This window comes from Capsella rubella, unplaced genomic scaffold (genome assembly GCF_000375325.1).
Source record: "Capsella rubella cultivar Monte Gargano unplaced genomic scaffold, Caprub1_0 scaffold_18, whole genome shotgun sequence".
Lineage (NCBI taxonomy): Eukaryota > Viridiplantae > Streptophyta > Magnoliopsida > Brassicales > Brassicaceae > Capsella > Capsella rubella.
The window spans coordinates 94,682-105,690 of NW_006238906.1; the positions used below are offsets into that span (position 1 = coordinate 94,682).

Genomic DNA, 11,009 nt, shown 5'->3' on the forward strand with positions numbered 1-11,009 from the left:
GGCTTCAAGTTTTCCTTCCCAATTAATAGTATAGATGGTAATATAGAAAACTATTGTAATTTAAGAAAAATAGTTAAATATTGAGATAGAAAATCCTTATTAGGCGTTTTAAATAACACGTGGATAGCTTTAGGAGCTTGTAAAAGAATCAAAACAAACATGCTTCTACAAGAAATAGTGAAATCTAATTTGTTTTTTTTTTTTTCCCATTGAATGAAATTGACCAACAAAGTTTGAAATACAGAGGAAAAGAAAATTTTAGAAAAAATAAACCAACATAAAACAAATCAACCAAGTTAACCGATTAAACCAAGGTGGCCCTTCCAGCTTCAATGGCTATCCAAGATGAGTCGTTCCTGCAACCACGCCGGCCCGCCTAAAGCTAAGTATGAAGTTAAGCGTCCATCCCTGGTTACACTGCTCGCGATCTCTCTAACCAAAGAATTAGCTTTTGTAGATGACAGGTGAAATGAAATCTCCCCCATACCACATTTTACTTGTATAATCTTGTCAAGCTGAGCTCTATACTTCCGCCATTCCAATGGTGATTCCAAAGCCGCTAAAACCGCGTTGCAATCTGTCCAAACTTCACAAGACATTATATGAAGATCTTTTAAACTCCGAAGGCACCACAAAATGCAGGAAAGCTCAGCCGAGATTCTATTGATATGCGGAACGAAAGCATCCCTTGCGTGAAATAAAGCATTTCCTTCATGATTCCTTATGATCCAAGCACCTCCACAAAAGAAAGAATCCGTCGCCCACGAAGCATTGAGATTACATTTGAGTCGACCAAGAGCAGGTTTGAACCACCGTGTATCCAAACGATTGCTCTTACACTCAACGCCTTGAATGTCTTGTTTCATTACACTCTGTTGATGAAACCAAACCTCAGAATCTTCCAAAGCTGAGGCAATAAGTATGTTATGATCATTGTTTCTAGCAGAGAAGATAGTAGAGTTCCGGCTTTTCCAAATTCCCCACAGTAGCCATGGTATAGCCTTGCGTCTCTGTTCTGGAATTGAAATGTTACCTAACAAATCAAACATATGATCAAGGTTCTCCATCACCGAAGAAGAGAATCCAGTCCTTGGAAGTGGAAGAAGAGAGGCTTGCCAAACACGATTCGCCAAAGTACACGCAAATAGAACATGTGAAACTGTTTCCTCCTCACAATGGCAAATCGGACACAGCAGACTAACCTGCAAACCATGACTTCTCATACAATCTGCAACAGCAATAGCACCAGAAAGAGCACGCCAGAGAAACAAACGTATTTTGGGCTCAGTTAAGATTGTCCACACCCTTTCTTTGGTCTTATTCAACAACAGAACATTGGCTGGAGGCATGTTACACTTCTCTGCTTCATGATTCAAAAACCAGTGTCCACTTTTCACTGTATACCGGCCATCTCTAGTGTAAGCCCAAATCACCTTGTCAGGTAACCGAGGTTGAGGCGGAAATGATCTAATTCTAACCACATCACATGGGAAAAATAGCTCCTCTAGACGAGGCACATTCCACTCACCATGCTCATTTATAAGCGACTCCACTTTAAGAGAAACATTAAGGAAAAGCTCTTTATTTAGCGGTCGCCGTGGCTCCTTATCCAGAACCCACTTATCTATCCACACACGGGTATTCAAACCATCTCAAATCGACTTCATTAGACCTCTTTCAAGAAGCTCCTTACCGAATAAGATACTTCTCCAAGCGTAAGAAGGACGATACCCACTTTTAGCCTCTAAAAAGGAAGAGGATGAAAAGTATTTTGCTTTATAGACTCGGGCCAGTAATGAGTTAGGATCATCTAAGAACCGCCAAGCTTGTTTCGCCAAAAGAGCTTGATTAAATCTGCCAATATCGCGAAAGCCTAAACCTCCTCTCTGTTTAGATTGACACATTTTTTCCCATGATACCCAATGCATCTTGTTCTTGTCCTCACAGGCATTCCACCAAAACATGGCCATGGCACTAGTAATCTTCTGACATTGATGCTTTGTCAACTTGAAACATGACATAGCATAAACTGGAAGTGCCATTGCAACCGATTTTAAAAGCACCTCTTTACCACCTAAGGATAAAGTTTTCTCAAACCAGCCACTAAGACGAGAGTTCAGGCGATCAGTAATGTACTTCAGTAACTCTCTCTTTGACCCGCTGAAACATTCTGGTAGTCCCAAATACTTCCCAGCACCTCCTACTTGAGTAATTCCAGTGTAAGAACCAAGTAAATGCCTCATTATCGGATCAAGCTTCTTACCAAAAGTAATAGAAGATTTCTGAAAATTTATCTCTTGCCCTGAAGCTAATCCATAGAGTTGTAAACACTTCAGGAACTCTGAACATTCTTGAAAAGTAGCTCGACAAATAAACAAGCTATCGTCCGCAAACAAAAGGTGTTGTATTGACGGAGCAGATGGAGTAATGTGCAGGCCAGAAATTCTCCCTTCCATCTCTGCTTTATTCATTATATGCACAAGAGCCTCAGCACATAAAATAAAGAGAAAGGGAGATAACGGATCACCTTGACGAATACCCCGTTCTGGTTTGATGAAACCATGAGATGAACCATTAATAAGCACCGAGAAGGAAACTGATCTTACACAGCTCATAATCCACTGAACCCATTTAATATCAAAACCAAGCCGAATCATTAGTTCTTCTAAGAAATCCCACTCCTGTTTTAATGGCAATGAATTCTTCTTGACAAGTACTGCTGGACTGTAAAGCATGAATCATTTCATGAGCAATAAGAATGTTGTCTGATATAAGTCTTCCGGATACAAAAGCTCCTTGTGTTTCAGAAACAATGTCTGGTAAAAACCGCTTTAAACGACTACATAAAATCTTTGAGACTATCTTATAGAGTACAGAACAGAGGCTGATGGGGCGAAGATCAGACATTGAAGACGGATTAAGCTTTTTGGGAAGGAGACAAATCTGAGTGAAATTCCATTCAGCAGGAAGAACACCAGATCGAAAAAACTCTTGAACTTCAGCAATGACTTGAGGTCCAACAGTGTCCCAATAAGTTTGATAGAAAAAACTTGACATACCATCTGCCCCAGGAGTACTCTCTCCTTTGATACTAAATACCGCTTTCTTTACTTCATCACCAGAGACAGGCCGAGTCAAAACCGTGTTCATAGAATCTGTAACTCGCACCGTCATCCCCTCTAACGCTTCAGAAATAGTAGAGGGCTTAGTACTTGTAAACATTTTTCTGAAATATTCCACTGCAATCTCTCCTTTAGAACCTTCAGAAAATTGTTCTATGCCATGGTTATCTAAGAGAGAAAAAATACGATTTTGAGCTCTCCTTCTTTGAACACTGCCATGGAAGAACTTAGTGTTGCGATCTCCTTCCTGTAACCATCTTTCCTTGCTTTTTTGTTTCCAAAATAATTCTTCTTCTCTGTAGGCTTCTTCCAACTCCCATCGGCAAGACTTCATGAAGGTAAAATCCGGTTGTAACTTAGTACCCTCATCATCCAGCTTCTGTCGTAAAACAGTAATGCGAGCTTTGGAATTTTGATTAGTCCGTCTCTTCCAAAGAGATATATGCCTTCTGCAATTCGCAAGCCTATTCATCAATGAAACTTGGCCTGCTGCTTCGCCCTGAGACCAGCCAGCCTTCACAACATCTTTAAAGGCCGGTTTAGAAGACCAACGTTTGTCAAACATGAACCGTCCTCTCCAAGACATGTTTTCATTGGTGAATCTAGTGAAAACCGGTCTGTGATCTGAACCTATTCGCTCCAGGAATTCAGCTTGCACTCTTGGGAAAAGATGAAACCAAGCTGTATTACCCAACACTCTATCTAAACAGCATTGAACCCACATCTTGTTGCGCTCTCCAGCCCATGAATATTTGTTACCAAGACTAGGAACCTCCCGTAGGCGACAATCACTTATCATATACCGGAAAGGAAAGAAAGTAGATTCTGCCCGTGCTGGTCCACCTAGCTTTTCTGAATTATCCGTGATCTCATTAAGATCACCCAAAACCATCCATGGAGCATCTCTGGAGACACCAATGTCAATTAATCTATCCCATACTACTTGTCTTCGATTAAAAATGGGGTCACCATATACACAAGAGATGAAAAAAGAGAGAGATCCCAATTTCACTTTGATATCAATGATACGATGATCCGCACTTAAAACCTCTACCTCATAAGCTGCTTTCCAAAAGAGAGCCAAACCACCACTCAAACCAATTGGATCAACAATATGAGCATAGTCATATCCTAAAGACCTTTGTAAATTCAAAACGTGAGAACTGGAGTTTTTAGTCTCCATGAGGAACAGAAAATCCGGGAAATGTTCACGACGCATCTCCCTCAAGGTAGGAATTGTCAAAGTGCCCCCCAATCCTTGACAATTCCAGCTCATAAAACTCATACTTGGCTCGGCGGTTCCTCATTCGGAACCACCTTAAATTCATCACGCTTGGCAATTTTTGATGATACAATAGCTTCATCAACAGCTTTCCTTTTTGACTTGAAACCCTCCCCAGCATCCAGGTCTTGATCGGTTTGAATAGGTTCTAAAACCTTCTTCACTGCTTGTGCTTTTCTCACCCATTGATGCGGTCGTCTTCTACGCTTTCCATTTTTGACTTTGGTTCCGGTAGAACCAGCTGAAAAACTAGCTCTAATATCCGTAGAACCAAACTCAGATTGAGCAGCAGAGACATAAGTTGCAGAAGACGATTGAACAGGTTCTGATAAACGAGTCATGGCTGTTCCTTTACGTACCGTAGACGTAACCGGACCTTCGTTATTACTAGTTGCTTCATTGACACCAGAAAAGTCGAAAACTAGTCCTTTGTCTTTGTCAACATCAGTGGTAAATTTTGTTGGAGCCTCTAACCTCAGCAATGTTTTCTGACCTTCTGAATCTCCTTCTAAGTCCCATACAGACTTGCGAACTCTTTCTATGTTAACTTTCTTCATTTGAGGATCAGAAACAGATAAGTATTGTCTCATCTCATCTAAAACCTCTTTAGCAATCTTTGGTTTTCCAGAAACAACATCAATCCCCACGTCATCATCTGTTAGTACACCAAAGAGGGGATCGTCTTTACTGATTTTTGGAATCAGTCTTGATGGACTTATCGCTGCCGGTTTAACACCTCCCGTAGCAATTGCTTGTCGGTTTGAGGGGTTAAATGGACAACGATCCTTGTCATGAGTTAACCTCTGACATTGATAACATCTTCTGCGAATACGTTCGTATTCAATCCCAATAGTAACAGTCTCTCCTGATGGAATCTGTAGTGCCCAGGTGTTTCGCAATGGCCTATTGACATCGAACAAAACTCTCACACGAACATATCCCTTACTCTGAGGTTTCAACGGATCAAAGGCCACATCGGTAACCTGACCAATGTATTCAGCAATTTCTCTCACAGTCGCCGCTGTGTTATGATTCACCGGAATGTTACGAAGGCGTAACCAAATCGGCAATACCTTTAAGTAGTCTGAAGGCGGATTCTCAACCCATCTCTCCAAAGTCATGCTCCAGTCATTATACGTCCAAGCACCAGAATTCAAAACCATAGACAGATCAGTTTCCGAATCAAAGATGAATTGAAAACGATCATTAGGCAAAGCTATGCCTCGGACCCTGTTGTACACACGCCACAGCCTTGGCATATCATGGATAACCTTCGACATTTTCTGATTTTCTGGGCATAAGAGACGCCCAATAATGCTGCAAACGTTCCTTTCACAAGAACTGAATTGAGGAAGATTTTTCAGGATGATTGGTCTCTCTTCCTCTAACGTCATTTCTTGTAAAGCTTTGTCAAGTGCGTATTCCATACTTAACCACAGTAAGAACAAACACCAGTAGTCACTCCAAACGTTCAAAGTGAAGAAACTTGAACGACGGCGATGAACTATGTTGATGAACTAGGTTAAAACTTCAAACGAATCTTCAAAAATCTTTTCAAAAATATGAAAAAACAAGAAAATCTTCTCAAATCCGGCGAAATACAAAGATATTCCCGGTGAACCGACGTTTTCTCCTAGAGAGAAAAATCCTTCTCTTTATATTTTTTAACTTTATCTAAGCGTTTAGTGAAATCTAATTATACAATGAAAGAAACAAATATATTAATTAATAATAAAACATAAATAATAATAAAAAATATTGTTTAAAAAATCAGATTGTGGTTTTTACCTTAGCATACATTTGCCTAACCTCATATCCAATTCCTTCCCTTTGAGAAGCAAGGACACCAATATATAAAGTATTCCTATTACAAAAAAATAATTAAAAGGTTACAACTGGACTAAATAATCAAAACAGTATAATATTGTAACAACGTAATTAAAAAAACAATCAAAACTGTACAATAACAGCATAATTAAAAAAATACAACAAATACAAAAATATAATATTATAAACAATATGAATTACAATGAAAATAAATAATTAGAGCTACAAATTTAAGCATATCAATTCATATATACTGTATTCTAATGTGGTGGTGTAGACCTATATTTATAGTTAAATTGTTAGGCTAATCTTCAGAAGTTTTACTTTTTACAATTAGAAATTTTCTCAAAAATAAATATTTAAAATATTTACATGCATCCTTTATTTCCATTTATCGTATTTTTTTTCTTTTTTACAAAACAATCTTAAAATAGAAAAGAAATATAATTTCAAAATTGTTAAGTAATGAGATGTCTAATTATTATTGATCGTTTAAAATCCTATGTGGACGGCTTAAGGAGCTTATAGCCTCAACTTTTATATAGTATAGATTTATACTATCAACATCTGTTGAATATACCCTGACTAAGTTTTTATTTAAAATCCTATAATATGGAATGTGAGAAGGCTTTGTAAATACTTTGTGATTATTTTGGAAATAACCAAACCATTTTGTACTTTTAAAATGCCCTCAAAAATATATTTTTCCAAAAATATCTGATATGTTACTAAATTTTAAAATTACGATAAATTCCTCCAAATACCATGGTTTTTGTTTTCTTTCCAAAAATACTACAAAAACATAATTATTTGTCAATCCTTGGTTTGGGATGATTATTTTACATTTAGGGTATAATATTTAGGGGATAGGGTTTAGTGATTAAGATTTAGAGTTTGGAATTATTAAATAAAATTTAGTTTTACTTTTGTGGTGTCCTAAAAACAAAAACCTTGATATTTTAGAAAATTACCTATATATAAAACTATATATATATATATATATATATATAAGTTTTTGGATACTATGACACATTTAAAGGTATCTAATTTTCATATATAAAACCACAATATGACTCAATTCCATTATTGATAATTAAGGTTTCAAGATCTAAGAATATGAGCATGAACAAGTCTAGAGAACTGTTGACAAAAAAAAAAAGAAGTCTAGAGAACTGGCCTCCAATGTCTTTCAAGCGGTCGTAACTTCCTGTCTCAATTACGGTTCCATCTGCAATCACCACAATAAAATCCAATTTTTTTAGTGTGTTGAGGCGGTGAGCCACTACTACAGTAGTCATCTTTTGGCTAGCCATGATCCGAGCTAGTGCGTCTTGAACCTCTTTCTCTGAGGTATAGTCGAAGGAACTTGTAACCTCATCAAGTAGAAGTATTATAGGTCTCTTTAGAAAAACTCTAGCGATAGCCACTCTCTGTTTTTGACCACCTGAATGTTGCACTCCTCGATCTTTCTCCACATTCGGTTTCATATCCATTTTCCAGTGCCCTTTATAAAAACGAAAAAATAAAGCATAATGAGAATTGAAACAAAGAATGGAAGAAAATATATCTAAAAGTATACGAGAGAATGGTTTTGTTAAGTTTTTCAAAAATATTATGATCATAAATTTTAAACTCTAATTTTAAAAACCTAAATTCACTACCAAAAAACATGATGAAATCCTACAAAATTTCTTACGAAAAATTTGGTAGGATATTTTTTTTACGGTAAACCTACGAAACATCTGTTTCCTACATTTTTCCTACAATATTTTCCGTAGGAAATCACCTGTTTTCTTGTATATATATATACTTGTACAAAAAAATCATACTTACGAGATGAAATCATGAGCGTTGGCAGCTTTAGCAGCCCCTACCACCTCATCCTCTGTCGCTTCGGGCCGTCCAAGCATAATATTCTCTCGGATACTTCCAGAATCAACAACTGGCTCTTGGCTCCCTAGAGCTGTATGATTTCTATAGCTTTTAATATTTATATCTCTCAAATCTATGCCATCTATTTTCATACATCCTTTTTCAACGTCATAGAAGCGTTGGATCAAAGCTGTCACCGTTGATTTACCGCATCCTGATGTATCAACTAATCCAATGCTTGTCCCATGCTTGATGTCCAAGGAAAATTGGAAGCACAAGAATACTAGGCCGGTTAGGGTACGCGAAATCAATATTCTTCAGTTCTACTCCACCTAGTATTGTCTCAATCTTTGCTCCATGATTTGTATTTTCCTTCATATAGCATTAATTATGTAATCAAACACAACAAATTGTTTCAAGAAAATATGTTATAATATATAGAAGCTGACAAAATGTTAATGGATGATTGTAATTTACTTGAGATGAAGGACGGTCAAGGATCTTGAAAACAGAAGAAATGGCGGTCGAGCCCTTGGCAAGGTCAGATGTCATGCTTGAATACATCCCCAACCGAGATTCCCCCCTTTTGCACCAACACTCCTCCATACGAAAAGTCTAATGCCCATGGCAAAAAGCTTAGAGGTCGCCGGTTCGAGTAGCGCTTGGGACAAAACCATATAACATGCTTTAGTTTCGGACCTAAGGGAATGTATGGGCTTCGGCCCAGAACCTCTTTGGTTATTCAAAAAAAAAAAAAAAAAGTTAGGCATTGAGCCAACCCCATCCCTAAGCCAGCGAGCGAAGCTGTCTTCCTCCCCTTTCTTTTTGCTTCATATTGAGCCTTGTCAAATATTTCTATTATCTTCTTTGTAGACCCTTAAGATGTAACAATTTTGTGTTTGTAAATAGCTTCTGATACAATCTGTGAGCTACGATTTTAAGCATAGGCGTAATTGTGGGAAATGCTGGAGAGCAAAACCATTTTAGTGTAGAAGCAAAGGATAGAGAGAGGTTGGACATCGATCATGACCAATGCGAATTTCCAGGAAACTAGTAGGCCTATGATAATTGCAATTGTGACACCAGAAATGGTATGGACAAGAAAGGAAGCTCTGTCCGCTACTAAGGACTTCACAATGGACGCTTCACTATTAAGCCTTGAACATAGCTCACCACTAAAGTTCTTTTCCACATCAAACCAGGCAGGTTCAAAGGTAAAAATCTTTTCAAGCATTTTTAATCAAAGTCTTTGCATTAGCCCTTCACCCATTTTGGCGAAACTATAATGTTGAAGAAGATTAAGGGTAATGGAGAAAAAAGTGAGGGAAGTGAAGATTAAGGAATAAATGTGTATCTTATCCTGCATTTCTTGTGAGCTTTTTGCAAAAGAATGTAGAGATCATACCACCGGTAGTTAAGGCATAAACAAGTTGGATTGCACCAAATGTTGCAGCTGACCGATGAATATTGCAGACTTCCACTCAGGAGAGGGTAGAGGAATAAGTCGAGAGAAAGAAGAAGGACAGAGGTTATCATTGATTTCCGCTGCGTGAATGGTCTCCAATGGGATAGGAGACACAATTAGATCAAGAGTAGACCGTATGCTTAGCCTGTTAAAAATGTTCTTGGCAGACCAACATTAATTGTGTCTGAAGTTTTACAAGTTTTGCATAATGGTTGTTATTCTTCATCAAATCTTCATGAGAACCCATTTTTTTCAAAAGAGCCCTTTTCCAACATAGCAATAGTATTTGCTCCTCTAACTGTTGAAAGCTTATGTGCCACCACCTATGTTCACAATAGTCTCATTTTATAGCAAAAAAAAAAAAAATAGACATCTTATAAGAAGTTTTTGAGAAAAAAATTAGGTACCAGTGTAGTTTGTCCCACGGCTACTTGATCAATTGCATTTTGAATCAATGTTTCAGATTCTCCATCTAGTGCACTTGTTGCTTCATCTAGAAGTAAAATCACCGGATTTCTTATAATTGCCCGTTCAATTTCTTTTGACTTTTAACATGCAAACCAGATTAATTCAAACAAGCTAAGCCAACTAAACCGGTTCTAATAAATTTAAACCACTAAACAAGCTAAACCGGCCCTAATTAATTTAAATCAATTAAACCAAACAATTCCATTAAACCAAACCAATCAACATTAACCAGCAGAAGTCTTAACCAGAAATCCACATAAAACAATTGCATTAAACCAGCAAATCCAACCAACAATTATTCCATAAACGTAATCACCCTAACATGCTTATAGATTCCAGTCTAACAACCTAACAATTCCAACAATAATTCAAAAACACCAACGAGCCCCTAGATCATCCTCCTTTCCTCGCCATGATTCCACGGATCACACTTTTCCTTTACCTGCATCATGGAAAAGAGATGCATAAGCATTTCATAAATACTTAGTGAGGTAATCATCCCACTATTGGCTATACACACAAGCAAGATCAATCATCATCAAGGAAAATGAAACAAACAACCAATAAATAACAAACTAGCATTACTGACTACGATCGGTGTCGATCGACACCCACCACTGGTGTCGATCGACATACGCCCTCGACACTTGCGGTCGACACTACGCTCGACACACCATTTGCGAGTCGCAACTATCCTCGCGGAAAAAACATTGGTGTCGAGCAACACCCATCACTAGTGTCGATCGACACCGACACTCTGCAGTCGCTCCTGCTACGTTTTCTCACTGGATCTCCTCTCCAATTCACCCCCATGATATGATCGAGTCTCCAAGGGGTTTCTCAAGGATCAACACAAAACAGCCAAACATGGATTAGAAGTATCTTCACACTCATTAGTATTTGTAAGAAGATAAGGGGATCATAGAGGATTAGTTGCTAGTGCAGATTTGGTAAAGATGGATTTTGATGTGAC

The 11,009-nt window shown here is 37.9% G+C and overlaps 2 protein-coding genes and 1 pseudogene across 2 annotated transcripts; all 3 read right to left on the reverse strand.

The window, feature by feature from the left end:
- Window positions 1–329: 329 nt before the first annotated feature.
- On the reverse strand, window positions 330–4,341 carry LOC111829158. Its single transcript, XM_023777846.1, has 3 exons — window positions 2,906–4,341; window positions 1,694–2,724; window positions 330–1,624 (listed from the first exon to the last, which is right to left on the reverse strand). The coding sequence occupies exons 1-3, from the start codon at window positions 4,339–4,341 to the stop codon at window positions 330–332; spliced, it is 3,762 nt and encodes a 1,253-aa protein (XP_023633614.1).
- Window positions 4,342–4,403: 62 nt separating this feature from the next.
- LOC111829174 lies at window positions 4,404–5,831 on the reverse strand. Its single transcript, XM_023777847.1, has one exon. The coding sequence runs from the start codon at window positions 5,829–5,831 to the stop codon at window positions 4,404–4,406; it is 1,428 nt and encodes a 475-aa protein (XP_023633615.1).
- A 1,443-nt stretch (window positions 5,832–7,274) lies between these two features.
- Window positions 7,275–10,767, reverse strand: LOC111829190 (annotated as a pseudogene).
- Between the last annotated feature and the right edge of the window lie 242 nt (window positions 10,768–11,009).